A 27744-nucleotide genomic window follows, 5' to 3' on the forward strand; every position below is an offset into this window, starting at 1 on the left:
GTCGGGTTGTTGTCTCTTTGACACATTTCCCATTTCCATTCTCAATTTTATTGTCAATTATCGCGATCGTAAACGATACTTTTTGGGCATACTTACCCTCCAATATACTTAAAATTTCTCAAATGATAGAACAAAATACAAATTACATAATACCTTCTGATTCTTTTCTATTTCCTTTTGATGTCTTTTTTTTGTTGTTTTGGCTGTACTTGCACCTGAAATGTACGAGTTCATATACATTGTAGTTTGTTTGAACAAATCACGTTTCTACATTTTGAAAATAACATCGAATGCAGATTTTTAAATAATTGATCTTTGACTTAACATATAACAGAAGACGATAGCGAAAAAAAAAGGTCACATTTAGTAGCGTGATCGACTTTTAAACATTGCAATGATTTCCACAGAAACAAGTATTAAAATGTGTAGTGGGTCGGTCTAAAGTTGGAGCGATATGACTGTTTTTTTATACTTTGCTCCATGTTGAAGGTTCACTGTCACTTTCAAATGAAAAACGTAGAGCGCTGTTCCTTTGGTTTTTATTTCGTGACGTATAGTATTTTTGTGTCCTATATTGATAAACTATGTCTTATCTTTTAGTTAAATGAACTCTGGAAAGCATAATATACGGACAAACTTTTCACATCGACTTAAAGCATTATTTATATTGTGATGCTCTATTTGTTTTACTTTTTTATTCCAATACAATGAAACTAGAGATTAAATTGATTAATATATAAAATGAGAAATGTGAAAACTTATATAGATAAGAACTAGACCGACTTACAAAACATTCCTCTCGCTCATTTTCCAATAATCTCCTTAGTTCTGCTGGAATGTCTTGATCAACGGATGGTCTTTGTCTTTTCAATTGCTGTTTGGGTAACAAAGGGAGAATCCATTTTGCCTTTGATAGAACTTTTGTCCTTCTGTATGGCAGACTGTCTCTAATTTTTTCTAGATGTCCAAGAAATCCTCCCCACCACTTTTGCTCTGTATGTTCTATTTGATCAGTGAATAGACATTGCCACTGTGGTATTCTAGATTTGATCTTATTTATATCTATCTTCTCGAATTGAGGATTGATAACTTTTGGTATTCCCTTTGGTAAATTAGGTTTCCCGGAAATTAGTTGAATAATGCCATGTTCAGTTTTCCATTCGCTGTCTTGGAAAGCTTTGTACTGCATTTTCACATTATGTGTTGCTAAATCCCGGATAAACTTATAATGCAAAGGTTTAGTATGCTTACGAATGTCGTTAAGGCTTGATGTTATCCATGAACGAATGTCATAAATAGCCTCTATATCCTTAACGTTCGGAAGCATCTCCTTCAGACGAGGCATTGTTTCAGCATCATTCCTACGAAGAGTTTCAGCTATTCGGCTAAAAGCAGCATCCACATCTTCGTGTGTATGTCCTACTGGTAAAAATGATAAATGCACCTGAAAAGAAAATTTGCTATTTGTAACAGTAAAATAATTGGTGATTTAAATACGCTAACCTGTAATGCTAGAAAGAACTAACATTATAAGTGTGTAAAATGCCAAATTGCTTGTATTTTAAGAGTTTACAATACCCATCGTATTGAAAGGCAGTAAACTTCAAAATGTATATGAATAAAGAGCACGTGATACGCCCGTAGTATTTTCAAAGAATTAAGTTCCAGTACTCCTAAATGTCATGTTATAAATCTATATAAAAAAAAAAAAATTCAAGGGATGTTATATTGATAGATATAAACCAGCCTTCAAAAGTTTCATGAAATCTTTTTGAGTTGTTGTCCGAAAACTGACTAATCCCCATCCCTTTATGACTAAAACCCCACAACTAGGAACGGTAATTGCCATAATATATAAAATCGATAGCATACTTCAATAAACTTCACCAAAGTATCATGAAAAATGTTCAAAGCATTTGACAGTTATTATCCGAAAACACTGGAAAATACCCCTTTTAAATGGATAAAATTCCTATAACTTAATTGAACACGTAAAATCTAAAATTCATAAAAAAAGAAAGAGACTCACGTAGACAGATCTATATAAATAATGTTTGATGCAGATTGTTATTATCCGACATGTTGACAACGGACGGACGGACTAACGTTCAGCGGTATACTATAATACGTTTTCTAAACAGATGTACATGTACTTATACAAACTGTGAGTCAACTAGCCTATTTTCAAGATGTGTGTGTTAGCTCTCTGGTTAGAAAAAAGTTCCACCTAATTCATTAAGATATAACTTCTATTCAATATAAGTTTCACTGGGAAAACATTTCTAACTAAAATCGTAGAAGTATTTTACTTCCATGCTAAAACCTTATATTACAGGCATCATAACTTACATGATCAACCAAAAGTCACACAAAAAATCCCCAAAAGGGGGTCTTGTAAATGAATGTTTTACAGACAGACGTACCATTAGCATGTATAAACTATAATCAATGATACATACATGTGTGCAATTTCAGAGGTAATTATATGGATAGGCAATAATTAATGTGTCAATTGATCATATATTTTCATAGTCTGGTAAGATACAATGTATATGTATATACTGTGCACTGTTCTTTTTATCTACTTGATGTGAATGACCCCATGTGGTTAGCATCTTTATCTGTGGAATTATTGTTGACACAAGATAATTAATCCTTATTAAGATGTCACAGATTATATGTTAGAGAAGAAATATATACAAACCATTAATATAGTATAACAAGAGGCTACGTTTTTCAAGTCCAGTCCTACATTTATAGTCCCTCCTCGTGAAAAAGAAGGGGGAAGACGGTTCTGATCCCAAAATCCCGGGCTTAAAAACATGAAATCCCGAGGTCCCGAATTTAAAAAAAAAAATCCCGACATCCCAAACTTCGGAAAGAGAATTCCCGGGTCCCCAAAGCGTAAATCCCGAAATCCCGAAATCCCGAGCTTATAAACACCCCGAAAAATGTCCTGCCGCCCCTCAAGACCATACAATTTCGAATAAAGCAAATCATTGTATTTATTTCTCGAGTAATAATAACACATAAGAATTCAGTGCTGATGAATTTTAATGTACTATATTTTCAAGGATTTGAGGGATCACAGGACCTTATAATTATCCAATACCCACCCCCTCCCCCGGTTGGATCTGCCTATACATTATGTTTAACACTTCCCACAGTTTTAACCCTTAAACCAAACCGTTTTAAATCTTGAAATAACCACACCGTTTAAATCTAGCAATAGCTAATACTTATTTCTTGAAGTGAAGAGGAAGTCCTCAACAAATTTGCCGAGCGGAGGTAAGAGGAATATATATATTTTTTTTGCGTAAAACTATTTTCACCTTTAAGGGTGCACACGCTCATATATATACCCACACAACCACCGGGTAACTGTTCCTTTCAATAAAGTAACAAGAATCGCAATGATTTGTAAATTGCAACTTACCTCATTGAAAATGCGTTGGTGAACAAGGAGTTCACAAAAACCCAATACATATCGATTTTTATTTTCCCGCCAACAATTATCTGCTTGCAAGTACAAAATAGGCGGTAACTTGTTACCCTACAAGAACAATAATCATAAAATTACTTCAGTATAGTATCTTACCACAGTTTTACCTTATAGACACATCGTTTTATAATAAACTTCTTATAATCACTCGTAATAATCCGTAAATGGCTCCCGAACAATTCATTAAAACTGTCAAAACTGTCGCAAAATGACCAAATCGTAAGGGTTTGTGAATGTGTGTGATCCTTAAGGGCTCGTTAGATAAGTTCGTGGATGTGAAACGGTGCAGGATAACTGGGATTGTCCATAGATCAACTCAAACCATCTACAAAGTCAACTCGGATCAGCCTATTCAGACAAAGAGATGTTCTACTTTTTAAATTATTAAACGAGTGTCTACGAAGAAGACAATTCAGACCGTCAATGAAAATGCAGCGAGATTATTAATGATAATCATCTATAATAAAAAAGAATTCAATTTATGGAAAAATTACGGATTTACATAAAACTTTTTGGGGGCACATTAACTCGATTTCAAAGGCAACAAGTTAAAATGGCAATTGTTATGCCCCACCTACAATAGTAGAGGGGCATAGTGTTTTCTGGTCTGTGCATCCGTAAGCCCGTCCGTCCGTCCGTCCGTTCGTTCGTTCGTGTACTTTGGACACATTCTTGTTATGTTAAATATATAACAATTAACCATTCAAAAAGCATAAAACTCTGTCATTCAAATTATATGGCTAATCAGACGAACTTATTTGTTTTGGGTGTATAGATTAATTATTTTTAACAAATTAAAAAGATATGTAGAAATGTGGATAACAGTAAAACTCGAAACCAATTCAATACTTAATTGATATGGTGTGCCGCTTGGATTCTGTTATCTCATTCTTTACATAATACTTTCGATTCAAAAAATGTATTACTTTTCATATAATGCCTAGGATAAATGCAACTTTTTATTGGTATGATTTTGTGTGATGTGTTCATAGGAGTTCAAATCTGAGAATCAGCTATTCCTTATGTCATGTTTACCTACAGCGAGACTTTTTGATGTGAAAAAATACAGGGCGTGTCATATAACAAGTAATTGGAACTCTTTTGACCTTATTTCCGATTGTTTTCAAAGATATTCATATATTTTCAAGCTGGAAATGTGACCAATTCAAGCGGCACGCTCTATCACTTTGTATATAGTATAGGGAGTGCTCATCACCACCCTCACCCCACCCGAGGTCACACATGTATTGCCTGATCATACGTTTAAATTGTGAAGTGTTTTACTTACCATAAGTTTTGAAATCTGGTGAAGAATTAGCATAAGGATATTCATGGTCAGGTTAGAGTCGTGCGCATATTGGTTCCAGTCGAGAAAGGTGAAAAATTTATTTTGTCCATGAGCTAAAACTCCGGTGACATGTGTCGTTAGTTGATCAACTTTATTCACAGCCTGCACTAAAACGTGTCAATAAGACAACTACATATATATGTAAGGACCAAAGTAAAAGATATATACAGATATAGATTCGTTTTAAATTAATTTTTTTTACTATACTAAAGAAATATAATAAAAAATGATTTACAAGGCATACTAAAAAGAGGAAGTCTGTAAAAAACTGACAAAATCAAACGCTGTGTACGGAACAAGTTAATTCGAAACACAATTGCCATATTCCTACATTTTTGTAGCTTGGTACATAAATTCTAATTTAAAAAAATGGAGGTACAATGTCGCGTATGACTGTATGGATCTGTCATTTAATTTACAGTTGTGGCGTGGTCGTAAATTCGCGAATAATTCCTCTCAAACTGCCGTCTAAAAACTTGCAATGAGATAAAAGCTTAGTATGATAAATTAATTGTACATAAAAAATCGCTCTAAATGGATAGATTGATTTATTGTTGGTTGCTTAACCTCTGGTGCTCTTTAAAAGAAAACGTTTGCATGGTAAAAGATACAAAATAATGTCTGAATAATTCCAAAGTTCCACATCAAACTCTATAATCGGAAGAAAACTATGATGTTCGTACATTTCCGAAGAGGGAATTTTCTGTTATACAAAATACCTAACTTACCTTTGCCATTCGACCAACAAAATGAGGAAGATTCGTTTTTGCTACAATGAAAACAAAATTTAAAGTTCATGTTATAAATAGGTAAAATTATGAAAAAAATAGGCAATCTGATAAACTGTTTAAATTGTCATTTCAGTCATCCAAATTTGATTTAATAGAATAACATCACAGTTAAATTCCCATTTGGAATACAAAAAAAAAGCGGAAAAAAATAATTCCTTATCGAATTCGTTTCATTAGTTTGAACAAAATAGAAAAGATTTTAACTTCAATGTTTTTTCTGTTCATTCCAGATCTTATTGGTTATGCCTTTAAAGTTATCAGATGCTCAAAGGCAATGAGAAATTGGCAAACTGAGTCAATAGTATATCGACTTATACAAAACTGACGCAATTTTAACTGACTTTTACAAAAATGACCGACCATTAATCTTACGGTCGACTCATTTTTCTCTAAAAAGTCCAAATATTTAGCCGTAGATCATAACTTACACTGATCCATTCCATCTATAATTAAGCTTAAATATTGTGATGGGGATGTCTTTGCAGCGTTTTTCTTTGTGTAATAGTACTTTCTTTCTAACCTGCAAAAATAGAAATTAAACATGTTAAAATATTAGTTTGCTGTTCAGCTTGCTTCTAGTAGCAAGCAAAGTCCACAAATACAACCCGATAAATTGATTGTCAGATTTTAATTTTATTCATATTGTTAAATATCAGCTGCTAGATACGATATGGAGCTTTTTGAATTCGTTTGCTGCGCTCACTCGACAAAAAACTTCTTATCGTGACCTGCAGCTTACCATTAATATACAGACATTGTCAATGTAACACACAAACATAAACAACAGGACACGGTCGATAAATATTATTGGCTGTAGCTATAGTAAATTTATATTCTTCTATGTGTAGTATATATTATAACTTGACTTTGATGTCATATTTATTAATTGCATATTTTATACATACATCTGTCTGCTATTGTGTTCTCTTCGTTCAGCTCGCAATTTTTCTCTCATCACTGGATCATGCGTGGTCTCTATCTGTCTTTCCAAACTTGTACATACTGTGCATTTCGAAAAGGAATTGGTCTGAAAGTGTAAATACAATTACAATACACATAGCATATACTGGCAAATGTTTGCGCTACATACCAATGACTAATTTGTAACTATTTTAGTTGCACTTTCACATCTACATATACGTAAGAAGTCTGAATTTATAAGTTAAATCCACAGTTAACGTTTTGCGAATAATCAAGTCAGTGGCGGATCCAGAAATTTCATAAGTGGGGGTCGACTGACTGCCTAAGAGGGGGCCAGCTCTGGTCATGCTTCAATGATTCCCTATATAATCAACCAAATTTTCCAAGAAAAGGGGGCCGCCTAAATCCGCCTCTGCATATACAATTATAGTGAAATTGGTTAATATTAAACTGTCCAAAATATGTCCTGGTTTACAGCATCACCTTTGTTTCATAATGTACCCCATATAATGGAATAACAATTATTGGTACCATTTTTTTCACGCAAAGGAACATACACGTTTCAGACCTTATTTTTTTTAATATAAGTTTTAACTTGATTAAAGATTTGTGCCTAACTTGTTTGTTTTAATTTATACCTTTTTGACTTTAAGATTGGGTAAATATTTTTTCCACATTCCGTAGAAGGCTGATGGCATTAAAAATTCTTCTGATCTTTCCTTCATATCTTCTTTATATCTTATATAAATCATGCACTGTCGTGTCCGATAAGGTAGTAAGAGTGTATTACAGTCGGGCATCCTGTCAACGTAATATGTAGCGTATTCTTCCAGCCAGTTTATAGCTTGGAGTGATTTTATGCTGGCACAGTAGTGTCTCTCCGATACAGAAAAACGTGCTCCTCCTATGAACTTTTTTCTATTAGAGTAATAGAAATTTTTGTGAATTCCAAGCATTCTCATCAATGCCTTTGGACAAACGACATGTCCGTTCTGTATACGGAAGTATGGTGTATACTCCATATTAGTTTCAGAGAACTTTTTTAATAACCACTGGTTGCGACCATTTATTGTCTTTGACCAGAATTCCAATCGCATGTTTTTAACCTCCACAAGAGAGAATTTCTTCGTACAAACTTTACTACAACAGCGCCTACATGACTTTAAATCCTTCTGAATACTTGCTACTTTTGTATGACGAGCAAGGAGACGACTTCTCTCTGGATCTACAAAAATGTGATATGATAGTTTTGTTAATAAACTAAAACACTAATTTTATGTATTTATTTGTTTTTATCTATTTTAAGCTCTCTTTGTTATTTTTCCCGCTTTACTTAAAGCTATTTTTCCCGCTTTACTTAAAGCTATTTTTCCCGCTTTACTTAAAGCTATTTGATCATCAAACGTAATCAATCAATCTTATGTATTTGAACATGCAATTAACCGTAAGTGTTTCAACCACATGTGATTTAATCAACTGACTAAAGAAAAGATTAACGAACAATATGTAACATATGAATACTGATAAAGAACAATTGACCTTCACAAAATATCTCATGAACCTTTAAGACCATCAATTAACGTTAGCCATAATGAGCACTCATTGAAACATTATTCTCAAATCATGACAGATTTTAATAGGATAGTACAAATCATTGCTCTTCTTTTAAAACACGAAAACAATACGCAATAAATTAAATGCGTCCGATGCATTTTTCTAGATTAACCTCCACCAAGAACTCACAAAGCTTCGATGCATAAAAACGATACAGTTGAATAGCTATTTAATAAAAAAAAATCACTTAAAAATAATAGCCAAAATCCTTCAAATCCTTCAAACGCCAACTTTGCCTAAGGTAGTTGAAACGTTTCTAATTATGCTAGTAAACACCAAATTTTATTAAGGAAATTCACAACCATTTAATGTACTGAAATAAGTGTATTATCGTTTGTCGAGCAAAGGCAAGTCATATTTCTCTTTAGAATGAAATTCAAAACAGTGTGGCTGTGGCTATTGATTGACACATTAAATTCATCCATTGGCTGGGACAATTTAGGTGAACGTTTGTTTGTAACAACCACTGCTCACTATGTACTTTTTAAAGACACTTAAACTATTGGGTCACCAAAGGTTCTTCACCAAATGTTCTCAACACCTTAATAAAGTAATTCGAAAAATTAATCAGAAATAACACGATGTTTTGATTTATACCAATTATATAAATCAAAACATAAAGGTTATTCCTGATTAATTTTTCGAATTATTTTATAAGTAAAGGCGTTAAGAAACCGTTGGTGACCCCACAGTTTAAATGTCTATCGTAGGTACGTCGTGAACAGTGGACGTTACAGACAAACGTTCACGTAAATTGTCCCAGTCAATGGATGAATTTAATGTGTCAATCAATGGCCACAGCCACACTGTTTTGAATGTCATTCTATATTACTTTCTAACTTATGGATAGAGAGTTGTCTCATTGGCACTCATACCACATCTTTCTATCTCTATTATGATAACAAACAAAAAAAAAAACACTTACGTGATTGCGATTCAAGCAAAGGTTTTGTTTCTTCTTGGGGAAATGTAGCTCTAACATCATGATACATTTCTGTCATACCAATTGATGCATCTGAATACACTGAAACATTTTCATTTATACTGCTTTCTGAGCGAGAACTAGCAAGATATGAAGTTCCTTCAAAACCAGAAGATAGTGACAGTATTTCGGTTGATGCTAGATGAAGTGTTTCCGTATCATCTTCGTTGAATTCATAAGGCGACGAAGGGCAAATATTACATCTCAGTTTTGTGCTAATTTCTGAACCCATATAACAAGAACTTTCATGTTCACTGCTGGAAATTCCGAACGTTGGTTCTAACTCGATTAAAGTTCTATTTACGGAATAATCAAACAGTCCAAAGTCATAATTATCATCTGATATGTCTGCCACCCCACTAATCACTGGTATTTTTCTTGGTGTACTGGTCATTAAAGCTTTGTTTGGCGATTTTAATGTTGTGTCATAATTTACTGCATACTCTTCAAATGACTCTAATGTTTTTGTTTCTAGAATCAACGACAGGCTGGATTCAGCAGTGTTGCTTAAGTCTCCAAAACAATATGAATCAGACTGTCCAAGATTATGTAAATCAGAATCTCCAAGATTATACGAATCCCCTAAATTATGTAGCTCCGACAATGAATCTCCTAAATTTACCCCGTGTTTTTCGGTATAATTTAAACACACTACTGAGTTTTCCGCTGATTCTAAAAAATGAGAACCGACAAGATTAATTGAATTTACAAATGTATATTCATCAGTAGCGCTCGATGCATCAGCGAAAACAGTCACATCGTTCAATCGATTATTATGAGCATAAACTAAAAGTGACAATGGATATTTGTAGCCGTATTTTATTCGCTGAACTCCGGCAGTTTGTGTTGTGTTTCTGTTTTCATGTATACCCACGATCTCTTATACTCGTATATATATTCATACGGTTAAAATCAGAAAGCTGATGAAGCCTTGTAACGTATGAATATTGAATAGACTAAGTGATAAAATTAATATATATATACTGCATACATATAGTGTAAACGTTTTGAAACTGTATTGCATGACTGTTTTACTATTGATAGTTTTGAATTCTTTACGTTTTACTTTACGTAAATGAGTGTAGGGCAAAAAAAAAAGGGGGGGGGGGTCCTCTGCGCTACAATGTATCAATCAAAATTTATCTTCTTCAAAATTCAATAATGAATATAAGCTATGAGGGAAATCAGATGGATTTAAATTAATTTTTGTTGTCAACGGCCTCACACAAAAAAAATCAATCAAATTTGGGATCAGCATATATTTTTTAGGAAAACAAATCATAATCCCCTCCCCTTTGAAGTTTAATGGTCGTTCTCTAATTTTGGTGCTATTTTCACATTTCCTGACCGGTGTGAGAAAAAAAAATTCTCCTCACTATTGAAAAATCTGTTCTCGGCAAATGATTGGTTGAAAAGTTAATTGTGACGTTTTCTTCTTAATTTAACATACACAATTCAATTGAATGTCTTATTTAAGTCTCATCCCTCAACAAGTACATGTAAATAAATACATTGTAACTTGAACTAACACTAAATAAATTGAGAGCCATTATCAGAGACTATAACATGCTTAGATATAATACACTAAACAATATGAAATAAAATACTATTTACACATGTACATACGGAGAGTGAAATCACTTTATATAATAATATCCATTATTCAGATGACGATAGGTCATAAGTTGGAAATAAGTACCGACTGTATACCATAGCAAAAAAGAAATTAAAAAACAAACAACTACCAACTAATTTAAAACACTACATGGAAAATACGGAAATGGGGGTTAGCAATACGAGCGCATTAAAAAAAATCTTATCGCATGTGCTGGAATATAGAAAAAAAAGTAACTGTAGGTCTGAATAAATTACCTATTTTTTTTTTTTTTTATTTATTTAGAGTTGTCGTCTTGCTTTATTTATACAATATTATATAGGCTTATTAAACAGTTGTTACAGTATAGCTAAAACAAATAGCAAAGAAACAATCACCACTGCTTAAGACGTAATCCCACTGAATGTGTGGATCGTAGCTTTTAAGTTATGCAATGTCCAGATAAAATGTTACAGAATCTGCGCCCCGTGGTGAAAATTGCCGTAAAAGTAATGTATGTATACTAAGTATTCCGATCTATAACGAAAAATCTCACCCGCGATCACATCCTCAAAGCAAGAAAACACTTACATGTAATGCGATTAGCTCTCCAATTATAACATTTAGGAGGATTAATACGTTACTATTAACAGGATTATATTAAAGTCTGTTTTGTGAAAATTCGTAACTTGATAAACTTGTCTAAGTGGTTTTTTATTAGATGTCCGCTCCTGACCCCATACTTTTGAAATTTATCATTTGATATCAGTCCTGTGACTGAAAACAAGCTCAGCGTCACAGGCCGTAGGAAATTGTATATGGAACGTCGAAAATAGGATAGGAAGGTACAAACATGTACAGTTCCCATGAAATTTTTTTTGTATATATAAAAAAACAAAGGAAACATTTTAGTCTTGCTACCCACGTGTAACTAGCAAATCGATGTTTATCCTCAAGAATACCAGATTAACCTTTATTTGATTTATTAGGTTAATAAGGTCCACTAATTTTCCCTTATCTACTAAATATTAAAGCATACCCAAAGAAAAGTGATATATACTGTATGATCTGTCTGCATTGAATATGTTAAATTCATTAAAAAGGAGTGAAAGATATAATCACAACAATAAATCATAATAAAAGAAGATGCGGTATAATTACAAAAAAGGCATTTCTCCGCAAGAGACCAAATTACACAGACATTAACCACTATATGTCACCATACGGCCTTCAACAAGACAAATGTTAATAAGTTCAAACGAGAACACTAACGGCGTAATTTATGTACAAAATAAGGATCGAACAAAATAATATGTAAAACAGCAACAAACGACAACGTTACCACTGAATTACAGGTTCACGAATAGGGACAGGCAATTTTAGAATGTGACCGAACCAAGTATATATAAGCGAACGCCTTACACCCCTCTTTTTTCTGTAGAGTATACATTCGGTTTTTTAAAAAAAACCGCCAATAACTACCCAAATGTATCTTGAAGTCTTTGATCATGAATATTTAAAACATTTTAATTATAATAATATATGTGAACCTCTATATCTTTGAATTAATCATTTTTTTTTTTATTTTTTTAAAGATATGAATATTTCAAATTGACTTACCTCTGAAACTGGGTTGCAGTTCTCTCTTATATTCGTCTTGACACCATTCAAAGTTTGAACAGATAACAACACGCTTAAACACAAAGCCGATAAAAAAATACAGCAGTCCATTATGTTCTAATTGGAAAGTAAGAAACACATGGTTTAAAAATATACATGTAAAAAATGCGCACGTGTCTAGCAGGCGTGGCTTCGCAATGCGATTAAATATAACCAGTGGTGTGACATTGTAGCAGTCCACTATTTTTTTTCTTCTAAATCGAGATCAAACGGTCATATTACGCAATAATGTCGGGTTCAGAGAGATGGAAAATCATGATTGAAAACGGAAGACTTTGTGTAGAGGAAAATGGTAGATATTTTGAGGACATCGACAATGTTGGAACAACAAGAGAATTTGGAATTATCAAGGTGACTATATAAACATTTTAGTAATTTACAATTTTATTTGGTCAATTGTGGATAAGAAAAGCCATCGGAAAAAAAACTACAAGCTCAACAAACTTGTATTGAATGCAAATAAAAATATTCAAATCAAAATAATACATAAAAGTAAAGAGATACTTTTAAGTATAGAGTAGATAACTTTCTATTAAAAGTTGCATTTAACTTATATTAAGGACGTCACTAACACAATTAGTGTACTACATGTATACTATTGTTTCTTAACACATTGTTTTGGAGTTGTAAACATAGGAAACTCTAAAAATATAAACTGAAATAGTAAAACTGTTTTCTTCTTCTGTATTGAACATTGTTGAATTACATCTTCAAATGTTAGGGCAAGTACATTTAGATTTTGAATTCCTTGACATCATGTCAGTGTTTTAAACAAAATCATTGATTGATCTTGTACATCTCTCTACATAAATATCTCAACTCTCGTTTTCAGAATGAAGTTTACTTTTATTAATGTTAATCCATCAATAAGCTGCATATTCTTTATTACATTTACTCTTGTGAAGTAACAACTGTTCATTTTATTGTGGAACGGTCATACAATTCACATTTGTTTTTATTTTAGACTTAACACATTATCAATCAATACATGTATATTAGTTTTCGTCAATACAGAAATACGACTGTTGGCTTCATGTTCAATGTCTGTCAACGTTCACAAAAACATGATGTTTTCTTATAATTTAAGGTTACATATGAATCTGGAAAAGCAAAAATGTATAGTTTGAAAAACTTATGCGAAGGTCTTGGTTTTGGGCCAGCTGTCAAGACTCGTTCAGGTTTTATGAAAATATGGAACTCCTTGAAAGGTGAGAAATGTATTTAAAATGTGTGTGTTGTTCTTGTATCATGAGTACATAGTATGTGTATGAGTATTTGCTTCTCTTGCATTCGTCACAACTCGGCCGATTCCGTACCTCCATCTAAAGATAGAAGGAGAGTAGCGGTAACTCCGAGGATTGCCAACTGCTACTCTTGATTTTGACATTTTGTCCGATATTCGGAATCCTCTAGTTTTATCCATGTAGTACCAATAAAAAAAAAAATACACTACCAACCCTTATTTTTTTATTCATATTTTTATTACATATAGTTAAACTAGTCATTCATGAAAATCTTATACAATTCTTGTTATTTTTTCATAGTGTTTGAAAGAAAAAAAGGTACCAATTTTAAATGTGTGAGCATTCTAAGAGAGAATCATTTCCCGCAAAATTTTCAATTGATTATATCTTAAAAACAAAGTCGCGGACCTATTATTTTTTCCTGCTTTTTAGCCTAGGTTCAGTTATTAATATACTATCAATTTATACCAGTTGATCAAAAAGCTAGTTATTGTCAAAAAGAGAAGCGAACATCCTTAATCAAACTAAGGCCTTAGTTGCTGTCGTATATATTTTAAACATTGAATTTTTGGCGATGTCAAGAGGCTGATATTGTTTTTAAAAAAATGACTACCATGAACAAACATTGATAATACCGTATTTCCATGACTAGTAATCCTCGCTCCAAACTCCACTGGACCTCCTACGGCACCCGCTGGTACTTGTAGTTAAATATTTGATTGTATTCAACAAATTAATTTATGAACTGCATGTACGTGACGCTTATATACCAAATGGTCAATATTAATCATCCGTGTTATTTGCTCTATGGGATGTTTGTAAAATTTCAACGGAGGCAATGTCTTGGCATGATAATATCAATGAGCTTTTATTCGTATATTTGTCAAGTCTTTGTATGTGTTTTATTTCGTGATAGGAGGGGGAAAAGAAAAAAAGGTAAAAGGGGGTGGGTTATTGGCTGTCTTTGCCTACAACAATGTACTAGTGGGGTGCGTGTGAGTGCTTTTCTGTGTTTATTTGTCCAATTGGACTTGTCGTTTTTTTTACTGAAGAATATAACTGTAGCAAACAAGTTTTAACTATATAATTTTTTACAGCAAACGTAGACAATTATCAGCTACAGACATCTTCAACAGATAACATTGATCAGCCGGAGAACCAAGTTAATATGAATATTTCAGGTAGATGTGATTCTTTTAATACATATTTGATATTTACACACGCTTTCGTGAAATCAAGTTACTAAAGTAATCCATAAATATGATAAAATTCGGATTGAAAAACTCTTACCATAACCAATAATATTAATTCATATTTTTGCAATAACCCTATAATATTAATTCATATTTTATAAATAAAAGAAGTTATAGTATACTAGTATGCGTATGTGAGATGACAAGTAACGATTCTAGAGGTTCTATTATCGCCGTATTACATTTACGAATATTTTTTTTTAAATTGCATCTTCGCTTTTCTGCACAAACCCCCATAATACATGTACAATGTTCAAAAGGGGGGGGGGGGGCTGTATCCGTACAATCTTCAACAATAATGGACAGGCCGGCTATACGGACAAAAGTGCAATCATTAAAAAGACGAGGTACATTTGTACGATAAGGCCCGTTTTTTGGCCCCTCCCCCTATTTTCTTATTTTTCAAAAACTGTTTTGGAAAGCTTGTTATCACGTTGACGTTTGTTTGGATGAACTTCAAAACCATTAATTTTAGAAAATGGTTGAGATTACTGGGTTAAAAAGGTATCAAAAACGCCAAATGATTCTTTGGCATTGTTTCTATAAAAAATCTAACACGCGCCGGAGAAAATAATGGCGATTTAGACAGCAAAAACTGTTATGACATGACATTGGAATTAAAAAAAATCCTGTGCCACGTTGGCGCAGGCACCTAAAAACTAAAAATTCGTTGTACGGAAGACCTGCAATTTTAAGTGAATGATAATTACAATATTTGAATTATAAAAGGAAGTTTACTCACTCACCTTACCCAGTTGCTAGTATTAGTGGTTTTGAAGTTCATCCAAACAAACATTCAAACCTCAGGGAATATTCTAACATAAGACGTAGCTTTCTAAAACAGAATTTGAAAAATGAGAAAATAGGGGGGCCAAAAACAGGCCTTATCGTACCAGAATTTCCAGTTTTCCTGCCACACCGACTTCTTGCAACAGAGATTGTTTTTGTTTCTGTTATAATTAAGAGTTTGTTTTTTTTACTATTCACTGAATCATAATATGAGTCATGTGGTCAATTTTATTCGTTGAACTTAGTTCTAAAGCATAAAACATGACGCGGACGTTATGATTTTGTTCGAGTATCCGGACAAAAATGATACAAGAAATTTGGTATCTGTTGAAGATTTTTTTTTTTACAAAACATACATTAAAATTAACATTATAATAATTGTGTTTGCAAAGTTCCATTCTTTTGTTGTGACAAATACGAAACATCTAATTCAAGATAATGCTTTTTTTCTGTGAATAGATGTACCAGGAGGGGAGGATTTAACCAGCACTGACGACAATGTAAACACATTGGATAATGTGCAAAGAAAATCCTCGACGCAAAAATCACCAGTCCAAAAGAAATTATTGTCACCAATGGACAGTTCTGAAGGTATTTTTTTAATCCTCCTTCTTGCAAACAATTGATCTGCTGCTTCGTAATACTAGTCATGTGAATTCGGCAAACAAAAATCAATAGTAAATAAGATATGTATGCAAGTAATATAAAATCTATTGCACTTAATATATATGCTTTTACAATAAAACTGGAAGAGACCAAGAACAAGTTAAAAATGTTAATGAAAATTATTTACTATTTGAATAAAAACCATAATTACGATGCGAAAATTTTATGTATATTTTTCTTTTGCAACAGATGCATCGACAGTTGAAGATATTCTAGGACGTAGCGTGGGTTCTTGCACTGAAGCGCACATAAATACAGAAGACGCTTCCGATAGCACACCAGTTACAGTGGAGCAGTCAATTTTGGACGATTATTTAATAGGTATGATATACCATCTTCATTCTCTTAATAGGCGCTACTCATGGTATGAAGTATAGAAACTTTTAATATTAACTTTTATACTGACTATATGTTGAAGGCCGTATGGTGACCTATTATATTTGTTAATTTGTGTCATTCGGTCTCTTGTGGAGGGTTGTCTCATTGGTTATCATACCACATCTTCTTTTTTTATACTTGTCTGTTATTTTGACATCGCCAAACATGTTTTATCTCTAGTTGCTGTTTTTGTTTAATGACCATTTAAGAAAAATAATGTGCAAGTCTTAGTTTTGAACAAACTTGGGGATCGAACACACGATTACAAGGATCACTTCCAGAGGCAAGTTCTCCGAGGATGTTATTTTTTTTTATTGCATATACGGGTACTGGAAACTATAACCATATCAACTTCAGAAATATTACTTTTACATCAAATGTTCAAACACTTGCTCATTAAGTGAACAACATATTTTTTTTTATATATTTTGAACTCGAAAAATTACAGCGCCCCCTTACGGTCATTGTCCTCCTGAAGTGATCAAAGTGATCGTAATATAACGACTGGATTATTCGGGTTATTTGAATTGTTGATTTTCCATTCTAAAGTGATAGCATTTGTTTTCTTTTAGGAGACGCATTAAAGGTACATATTCAGAACTTAGTTATACCTGCCGATGATCGCTGTTTTCGAAATCTGGACACGAAACATGCTCACTGTCTAAAACAATTTTATGAAAATCAGCAAATGTGTCATACAATTCTCATTGGCAACATTGTCGGCGATGTTACTACTGATAAAGGTAATTTGTCAAAGTTTCTTCAAGAACCTGGCAAAGTAGCAGTTGAAACTTTAGGTGGTAATCATACAAGACATGCGCTACAATGTTTATTCGCAAGCCAAACGAAGCCTATTAGCATGGTAACATGTCGGTTATACAACAAATTACCAGACGAGTTGGCGCTACAATTAGGGTATGAACACAATGCATCTAATACATTAGGAAAACCGACAAGTTTTGTTGATTTAGTAAAGATGTTTCGAAAAGAAGCAACAAAAATAGTAGGAGATACAGATATTAGCTGCATGCAAAGTAGTGAAGTAAAGCAATGGAAAGATATTATATGTACTATTCTAGGGATGGACAGAAAGGCGGAAGAATTTCATAACAAGTACAAGATTGTTTTAAAAATTGCAAAATCAAAGGATTCCGTATGGAGAAAATTTTTAGAATTCTGTTCCGCTTTCGAAATGAATGAAATTAGAAATACTCCAAGAGGATCCTTAAAGATTACACAGTTGAGAGATTTTTCAATGCTTTCTAGTGATAACCAAATACATATTTTGGAAGAAACTTTACAGACAAAAGACTGGAGAGTATTTAAGAGAGAAGTAGAAAGGTAAATAAATGCAAATCATGTCGTGTGTACTGGAAAAAAAATTCACTGCACTACATGATTTTCTTAAAACTTGATTTTATATTTGTAACTTGGTTTGTAAAATATGCTTCATAAAAAAGGCATTCAGCATACATTTACGTTATATCGGGAATATTATTAAAAAAAAAAGAACCGTGGTTTTCGTAATTTAATTCACAGTTTAAGGAATAATTGGAGCATTTCATTAACCTTGAGGAATCTCATTTGTAATATTATGATATTAAAAATGAGTTATGAAAAAAGGAATGTACACACCAATTTTTAAAAATTTATCACCTATAAAATTGTTCACGAAAACAAAACACAAAAAAAAACCTAATAAACACCAAGACAAGAATAAAAAAAATGTACAGGCAATGTTAATGAGAGACAGCAACCAAACGACACAAATAAACTAAAATTATCTAGAGACAACACATAGCCTTAAAAATATAGGCGGTCTCCATGCACTTTATCAAGCTCTTAATTTTCCATTATATACATCTTGTGAATAAGTTATACAAAGACTACCAAAGATCTTTCGTTTAATCTAAATCCCCCCCAAAAATGTATTTATGAAATGTCAATCGCAAAGTCATCTCGTCAACCTTCTTGATAGGTCGGGTATTTGGTGGTTGATGTAGACTGCAGCCTTGTAATTTTGTAAACTTATGTTTTTTTTTTTTGTTTTTAATGTATAATTGGGCTAAAGTGCAATTTCAAAGATCTAATCGATATTTATGGTAATAAGCCCACCTTTCATTTAAAAAAAAACCGGTATATTGAAATATTACAGAAAAGAGCTGACACTGTACGTACATGTATATCAGTAATGAAGTTACCGACTTAGATAATATCACTGGATTTATTTTGTAGTGTAAGTTCAGATCGAAAGAAAACGATTGGGAAAACGAAAGCAGATCCGTCAGATGTTGACAGAAAGATCAATGAAAAGTATGTTAGCATTTTAAACGAACATACAGAATAAGTTTCATGCATCCATTTATGACAATATTTTGTTCAGTTTTATCATTTCACGGGATTTCCAAATATCATTGATTTATATGATTGCGTACTTTAATGTTTGAACATCATTTGGTGCATTTCCGAACGTGCATCTAAATTATAAATTCCTACTGGCGGCACAAAACTGCCATTTTGATTTATTTTAGTTTACGATATTATTTCAAAACTGTCCTTTTGTTAATAACTGTTAAGAGATATTTTTTTAAATTTTAAGGTTTTAATTTGTTGATGAAACTTTTCAATATTATATACCTGCAGACTCTCAATATTCTGTTGAAAGCTGGTTTAACTGTAGTAATAAGAGAATAGTTCACTCCTCCTCCATTACAAGTATTTAAAATGTGCCTTTGCTTATTTGAATTAACCCATTAAATTATTGAGCATTTCATTATATTTATCTAGTGAGTGTAAAATAAAACAACTGACTGCCGAAAGAGAAAAATTGGCAACTACTTCATCAACATTAAAATCAAAGTTGACAGAAGAACAAAAGAAAACAGAGGACTTCGAGACATTGTTGAATCAAGAAAGGAAAAAATGCAGTGCACTTGAAACTAAATTACAGCAACTGAGGAGATCAGAGAATGAACTCAAAGTTGTCTTGGATAAGCAGATTGATAAAAATGAAAAATCTAGTAATCTGCTACAAGTTGAAAAAACAAAATACCAAACCCTGGAAGAAATGTACAATAAATTGTTAAGTTGAGTACTCTGTTTTTTAGGGCTGTAATAGCCCTTTTGACAAAACGCTTATTATTTTGTTGATGATATATGGAATAATATTCTGCAACAGACTTACGATAGTTATCAGATCACATTAATGATGCATAAAGAGTTGTTCAATTGACCATGCAGTCTGATGATCTTGATCTTGCATTACATAATTAATCAAACATATTTACCAGCTTAGAATAAATACCAGAGACAACAAAGAAAAATAATTTATACAAGAAACATCTTACATGTTATGTACTTGTATTTAAACATAATAAGAAAATATTCCTTATTCAAATGTTCTCAATACGCAAACTCTGAAAACAATGATGTTTTTACAGGAAGAAGCAAAAGCTTGTTTAGAAAAGAAAGTTCAGGAATTTGAAGAATCTAGTAGATGTCAACATATTGAAAAACACAAAAGCCAAGTAGACAACTCTGTTGTAAGTTTTATAACCTACGTATATATTTACCTTACAATTAAAAAAAAATGTCCTTTAATTTTTGTTAATTGTTTGTTCAACAAATGATATTCACTTTGTTGGTCTGAGTGAACGTAATTAACTTAAAATCGGGAAGATGTGTTGAGTTTCGTACGTAATTCTTCTTTAGAAGTAAGTTACAAAATAATGTTGACCCCTGTGTTCATAATTTCTCATTTTTTAAATTTGGTCTGATTCTGTTATTCATATGCATTTGCTTTGCAAATGAATGATTTTCATTGGATAATTTTACAGTTTTTCCTTTTTATTATATTTTATTATAAATTTTAGTTCCAACGTGTGTATCGTCACGTTTGTTTCATCAACTATTATCTATATCAGTCTATATCAAGTTTACGTTAAGTTTTTATGCACCACCTACGATAGTAGAAGGGCATTACATGTATGTTTTCTGGTCTGTGCATCCTTCCGGCTGTACGTTCGTTCGTTCGTCCGTCCGTCCGTCCGTCCGTTCGTCCCACTTCAGGTTAAAGTTTTTGGTCAAGGTAGTTTTTGATGAAGCTGAAGTCCAATCAACTTTAAACTTAGTACACCTGTTCCTTGTGATATGATCTTTCTTATTTTTAAACCAAATTAGACTTTTGACCCCATTTTCATGGTCCACTGAACATACAAATTAAAAGTGTGAGTTTCAGGTTAAAGTTTTTGGTCAAGGTAGTTTTTGATGAAGTTAAAGTCCAATCAACTTGAAACTTTTCAGGCCAAACTAGATCTTTTACCCAATTTCACGGTCCATTCAACATGGAAAATGGTAATGCGAGTGGGCATCCGTGTACTTTGGATACATTCTTGTTCAATATAGATTTGTATATTAAGTTTGTTTGCTGTTGATGACTACATATTACTGTAACTGTCTGTGACTTGCCATTGTCTTTAGAAAACTTTTCATAATATCTCTTAAAAAGATATACACAACATATTTGTATATATTTACAGGTATCTGGTAGAGATTTGGCTCCAAAACAAAAACTAAAAAATGACTGCAGTCACAGTGACAACTTAAACAAGAAGAAAAGAAGGATGAGTTCAAAGGTAAATAAAAGAATAAAAAATGTGTACAAACAACTATAACAAAATCTCTGATTACAGAATAATTCTGGACAGTATTGGCGTAAATAGACAGTGGGCAAATTTGAACATTCTGGACATTTCTGCCTCTCTAATATTTTTTTCTATCCAGAGCAATTTTGAAAAAAACTGATAAATCTGGCAATGTAATTTCATAGAAGATTTGCTAAAAGGTTTACAGATAACGACAATACATGTTGTACGATATTTTTAACCTACTTTTAGGACGAGTTTAACTGCTGGACAGGTGGAGACTAGTCGGCCATGTCTTTAAACCTTGTCAATCTTTCGGGTCTAGACACAAAGAAATACACGGTGTGGTATAAACTCTATCATATGTTTTGTGCAGTTGTAAGATGCTTATTTTTCATTTATGTTGTAGGAGTTTGAAGTTGGTACGTCTGTTGAAGCATTTTGGTATCCAGACAAGTGTTGGTATACTGCAAAAATACTAATGAAGACAGGAAAAGGTAAGTACTGTTTTATGAAAACAAAATTTGGAGGGCAAATGTTATCAGATATAATATCAGACTGTACAAAGATAATTCTGTCGTATAAAGAAATAAAAGTGGAAATGTTTTGTACTCAATCAACACATGTACATATAAGTTGAAAAATAATCATATTAGTAAAAGTTTTCAATTCATGGTAGCTATCCTGATGAAACAATTCAACAAAAAAGACGACGTTTATTTTTACAGAGGAGCACTTGTACTAAACTATCGTTTCGGTATATATTTATTTAATAAACTTTTTTAGTTTATGAACTTTGTTTTAAATCCATTTGCAAAGAGAACGCCAAGTATTAAATTTACGGTAATACAGAATTTTTTCAAAAGTACTACTTTTAGGCGTTGCATCGTCCTGAACATGCTTGTACTATTTCCCATTGGACGTCATTTTTTAGGCTTGTCACACTTTTTTTACGTTTTATAATGTTTTCTTTAAAATGAGCTAACTGCGAATGAGTTTTTTTTTTATAAAAAGGACTTCATAATGGTCGAGAAGATAATAATCCAAAGACTCAATATGCTGATTTTTTTATGAAAGAAACAGTAGTTGCACCAGTAAACCGGTTAATCAGTTGATCAGTTAGGGTCAAACATTCAGTCAAACATTAAGTCACATTAAGTCTAGGTCAAAGTTAAGGTTAGGTCAAGCATATTTGACTTCACAAATCTAATACTTAATTTAACAAGGACCAGAGCAGAAGATATTGGCATGTAGTCATGTATTCTAAAACCAGGATTTATGACACTTAATCTATCTGAAAAAGTACCGATAAAAGCATTACATGCTATATAATATATAATCACACATACTCCTGTATTTATCAGTAATTTATATGGCCAGGGGTACTATTTTGAACCGACAAAAATACATCTTATTAATCGAAGTCAGTTACTCTTTACTAGTATCATTATAGTTTCAACATTCAAGTAAAATAGTCCACAATTTATTATTCATTAAGACTCAGATCTTTTTAAAAAAAAATGATTTTTTTACAGGCTATGAAGTAAAGTATGATGTTGATAAATTTGTCAAAGATCTCCCCTTAAAGTATGTGAGAGCGGAAAAAAATTCTACAGAATAGATCGATTAGCTGAAACAAAGAAGAATGACCATCATTGGAGGAAAACTATGATGCACTTGCTAGCCAAAGTGGAGAAATATTTGACGAACATGTGTTTTTTGAATTATTATTGTTGTCCCTATAGAAATAATATAGATATTGTAAATAATGCGTAGTTGTTAATTATTGTCATAGAAAGTATCATATAGCTTTACTCTGCGTAAGGAATTTACAGCAGTCATTGTGACAAAGATGGGGATTTCTTTATCATTTACACCAGAAATTTGCGAAAAACAAAAAGAAAGCAATGGAAAATACCAATAATAATAATTATAATCAGTCACGTTTTGATTCATTGTGCTTATTAATTGCATTTGAAGTTGGATGGCGATGTTTAATTGATAAATGATATGAAAATATCATTGACTTTAAGTGTTCTACCATCTTAGATGAAGCGAATTAGTATCTACAACGCATATTTCAATATTAAAGACAGATACATACGACCGGTTCACAAAATCGTTAGAAAAATAAATCTAATTTCAAATAAAGAGTTCCAAAGTAATATGCAATTTCAATGTAATCAATAGATCTGAAAAAAGAAACATTTATATGAAATTCATCTTTAAATAAATACTTCGACTGGTATGGTACACGTTTTTGTTTACCAGAAATATGCATCATTTCAGGGCCTTTTATTGTTGAAGATTCGGTATGGATTTTGCTCTTTTTTGAAGGCCATACGTCACAGTAAACCTATAGCTTTTTTATGTCATTTGGTCCCTTGCGGAGAGTTTTCTCATTCGCAATCATACCACATCTTCTTATTGAATATTTGAAAAAGAAAATGTTACCGGTTGATTATGATATACATGTACTGTATGTACCTTTCTAATCTATGAATAAGTGTGATTAGAGTAACGTTTTCACGTTGTTCTTGGTCTAAGAACCAAAAAGCAAATTTACGCATTATATTTTACATTCAATTTTGTTCTTGGTCTAAGAACCAAAAAGCGATATACGCATTATATTTTACATTCAATTTTGTTCTTGGTCTAAGAACCAAAAAGCGATATACGCATTATATTTTACATTCAATTTTGTTCTTGGTCTAAGAACCAGAAAAAATAAGATTGATAATAATTTATTTGATATCATTCGTTTAGTTGGTCCATAGACCAAAATCTGGTGGACAACAGCTCTATCATCTGCGTGAATGTAACATTTTTTTTGTTTAAATTAGTTAAATATAAACAACTTAGCGCTGACGCCTAATGTCCAAAGTGTTTCTGTTTTTGGTCTCGAGACCAGACTTTTTCAAGCATAAACAGTTTTATGCAAGTAAATACAAATAACAGTTTGTTGTGTTGTTTTCAAATGATGGGTTCATGCAGGGATTCAGCCATACCTTTTATATATTTAATGTGAGAACTTACCCGTTTTTTTATATTCTGGTCCAATGACCAAAATATGTATACACCGATCTAAAAATGATTCCAATTCTGTTAGACAAAACTGTTATAATTTATCAAAAAACAATTTGGGGAAATTTCAATGTCACTGCTAGTGATATATCAATGGTATGGGTGTTAGAATTTTCAAAATTATTCAAACTTTGCAATGAAGTCAGTTAAATATGTCGATCTGCATTGGTATTTTAACTAGTACATGAATGTATAATGGTTGACATGTTTCAAAGAGGAAAAGAATGCATTTTCCCTTTTAGAAATGGATTCAGTTATAGGTATTTACTGCTCCTCCACTACACATGCAGTGTTATTGTGTGAGAGCAAAGTCAGTTAGAGTGAAATGTATCCTGCAGACTGTAAAAGCATGTAAATATCTTGTTTAGAGTGTGGGCCAATAACACAGCAGGGTTAGAATTTATATCTCATTATCATGTTCCTGTCCTAAATATGCATTTAATTTTCTACTGGATGTCAACCAGCCATCCATTCATCCTATGTTGCACACAGATCCTTACTTTTCCTTTCTTAAATTTGATATATATAGTTTAAAAAGCCATAATCTCAAATCTTATAAAACCCTTGTTTCTATTTTAAAGTTTTTAAAAGAAGAACGGTACTTATGTTAAATGTTAGAAAAAATTAATAATTCCTGTCCAAATTTTTAATGGCTTTATATCTTATAAACAAGGATGACAGATCTGTAACTTTTGTTATACATGTAAGTTCTGTTATTTATATTAATTATTTTACTATCACTATATTACAGTCTCTTAAAAAGCATGTTATTATGAAAGAGAGTAGCAAAACCTCCTTACTTGAGTTAATATATCTATATGTCTGCTATCTATATTTCACTTTAACACCCTGAGTTGAGACTACTATGTTGAATTAGTTTCAGAAGGACCCAGGACAAATCACCCCACTTTTTCACAAACTAGTCTGACTTTTACGTCCCAAAATGGTTTATCAACTCACCCCACTTGTAAAAAGGTTTAAATCCTGTTAACTTTTCTCCTGCAGTGGCATCGACCAAATGGTGTAAATAGTTATCAAAGGTACAGGATTATAATTTAATACGACAGACACATGTTTTGTCTACATAATTAGACTCATCAGTGACGCTCAGATCAAAATAGTTATAAAGCCAAACAAGTACAAAGTTGAAGAGCATTGAGGACCCAAAATTCCAAAAAGTTGTGCCAAATATGACTAAGGTAATCTTTTCCTAGGATAAGAAAATCCTTAGTTTTTCGAAAATTTTAAAGTTTTGTCAACAGCAAATTAATTAAAATGACCATATAATGACCATATAATTGATACAGCTCCCAACATTTGCTTTATTGAAAATACAAAAAAGCGAGACATATCTCTGTGATAACAGTTTATAATTATTTATTGTTAATTTGTTTTTTTTTAATCCTGAAACTATATATAAAGTGACTTCTCAGTGATAATGTATCCACATATCAAATACATAATTGATCAGATGATTATGGCCCTTTTTCGTTGTAGGAAACTAAAAGAGAAATAACAGAAAATAAAGAAAACAAAGGTATTTATAATATAACAATTAATATAGAGGTACATGAATTATAAGCAATATATAACTTAAAGAAACATGTTATGATGGATGTAGACTTGCATGTGTATCAATAATGCAAAAGGGTCTTAACAATAAAGTTCTTTGTGCTAATGACCATATATTGAATTCCATTGAAAAAACAAATAATTTTGTATCTTTGATTTCATACAACAATTGGTTTTGTCAACACATTGTCAAAGACGTTACAAATTCAAAACAGATTGAGAATGCGTCAGAAAAACTTTAAGCTCCTTCCATTTTCTACTTTATTTCCATTAAAAAGCCTACAGTCAATGTGATTAAAAGATTAATTGATCCAAAAAGTAAGGTGCTCCCATGCAGTGACCAATCATAAGAAAATGAGCGAGTGTGGAGATTTAATTTTAGTTAAGATTTATTCAGAAATTATTGCAATGTTTTTAGTATTATCAAATTTTCACAGGATAGGTTTTCTCAAAAATTATATAGCTCTTGAATTTTGATAGTGGGGAATTAACAATTTTTCAGTGATCCTAAAAATTTTCCCATCAATGCTCATAAAAGAACATTTTTTATAGATAATTTTATTTTTGAGTATATTTAATCCATGTGTTTATCTTATATTTTTTCCATTATTTACAGACCCATCAGACTTGGGAGGAATATGGCAAGGACTTGTTAGGGTGAAGAAGAGATTGTCATTGATGGATGCATTGCCTCCCTTATATGAGGTTAGCTAAGTTAAATTACCTCCCCTGCATGAAGTTTTTTGATAAATAAAGATTTACAAGTACAAGATTTATACTTGGTGTTATCCCGTGTCTAGTGTATATTTTTGCATGAAATGCTTAGAACCTGTATGAAACTTATTTGAGAACAAATTGCAAGAACTTCAGGATACTTTGGGGATAAATGAATGGCTTCGGGGATTAGTCAATGTGAAGAGTCAAAAATTAGTTTAATGGTTCAATAAATTCAAAATAAACTATTGCCATTCATTGTAAATAAATTTCTATCAAAAATAAGGCGCAAAGAACTTTTTATATAATTTATATTAACAAAAACAACGTACACACATGTGTGTCGCCATCAAAATTGACAACATTGAAAATAAAACTAAATAATTTTAACCAATCAGAAGACAGTAATTACACCAAAATTATTTATTTAATAATAAATCATTTCAACATTCAAGACTACAATTAGTATCAAAGCCAGTCACTCTCTCTTGACTACATTTTATAATATACCCATTCATTTTTGGAAAGGTCAGGAAATTGAGATGTAAGTTGATTTTACAGGGAGAATTTTACAAATTGACACCATATCTTCGGTTTTCTATATTTACACATTGATATTGTACATTTTTAGCAGCATGCATGTGTCTTATGGCTGATATTTATTATGGGTTATTTTAATACACAGAAAAAATAAGGTAATCTGTTAAAAGTGCTATTTCTGGTCTCATCTTTGTTTGATTCCTGCTTTATAGGGTTTACACTTGATTAAAGTTGAAGTTTGATAATAATGTGACATCGCTGACAATTTTACAACTTGATACCAGGTGTAATACCACCATTGATTTTCCCTTATTAGTCTTTGTTAAATTTGCACTTTTCAAAAAAATGTGCAGAATTTATCTTTGTTTCAAATAAAGAAATACTTGGCATGAGTAAAGTTTTATCCTGTCCAGTACTATAGAAAAAAAT

The 27744-nt window shown here is 32.0% G+C and overlaps 3 protein-coding genes and 1 long non-coding RNA gene across 4 annotated transcripts in view; 3 read left to right on the forward strand and 1 right to left on the reverse strand.

The window, feature by feature from the left end:
* Window positions 1-27744, forward strand: part of LOC139526624 (uncharacterized) — a 119920-nt gene that overhangs the window by 89829 nt on the left and 2347 nt on the right. The window contains exons 50-51 of the mRNA XM_071321783.1: window positions 25987-26026; window positions 26678-26766. Coding sequence (XP_071177884.1) covers window positions 25987-26026; window positions 26678-26766 — 129 coding nt within the window. The remainder of the gene's footprint in view (window positions 1-25986; window positions 26027-26677; window positions 26767-27744) is intronic.
* Window positions 168-10708, reverse strand: LOC139528969 (uncharacterized). The gene is made up of 10 exons (XM_071325214.1): window positions 10678-10708; window positions 9102-9830; window positions 7201-7787; window positions 6547-6668; window positions 6070-6161; window positions 5579-5619; window positions 4791-4952; window positions 3437-3553; window positions 788-1444; window positions 168-215 (listed from the first exon to the last, which is right to left on the reverse strand). Exons 1-10 carry the CDS (start codon window positions 10706-10708, stop codon window positions 168-170), a joined length of 2586 nt encoding a protein of 861 aa, XP_071181315.1.
* On the forward strand, window positions 15228-19853 carry LOC139528970 (filamin A-interacting protein 1-like). Its single transcript, XM_071325215.1, has 6 exons — window positions 15228-15276; window positions 16178-16309; window positions 16574-16705; window positions 17335-18103; window positions 18998-19075; window positions 19550-19853. Exons 1-6 carry the CDS (start codon window positions 15228-15230, stop codon window positions 19851-19853), a joined length of 1464 nt encoding a protein of 487 aa, XP_071181316.1.
* Window positions 21322-23174, forward strand: LOC139528446 (uncharacterized). Its single transcript, XR_011665594.1, has 3 exons — window positions 21322-21396; window positions 21815-21902; window positions 22941-23174. It is a non-coding gene; the product is annotated as an uncharacterized lncRNA (long non-coding RNA).

The sequence above is a fragment of the Mytilus edulis genome, chromosome 6 (assembly GCF_963676685.1).
Source record: "Mytilus edulis chromosome 6, xbMytEdul2.2, whole genome shotgun sequence".
Lineage (NCBI taxonomy): Eukaryota > Metazoa > Mollusca > Bivalvia > Mytilida > Mytilidae > Mytilus > Mytilus edulis.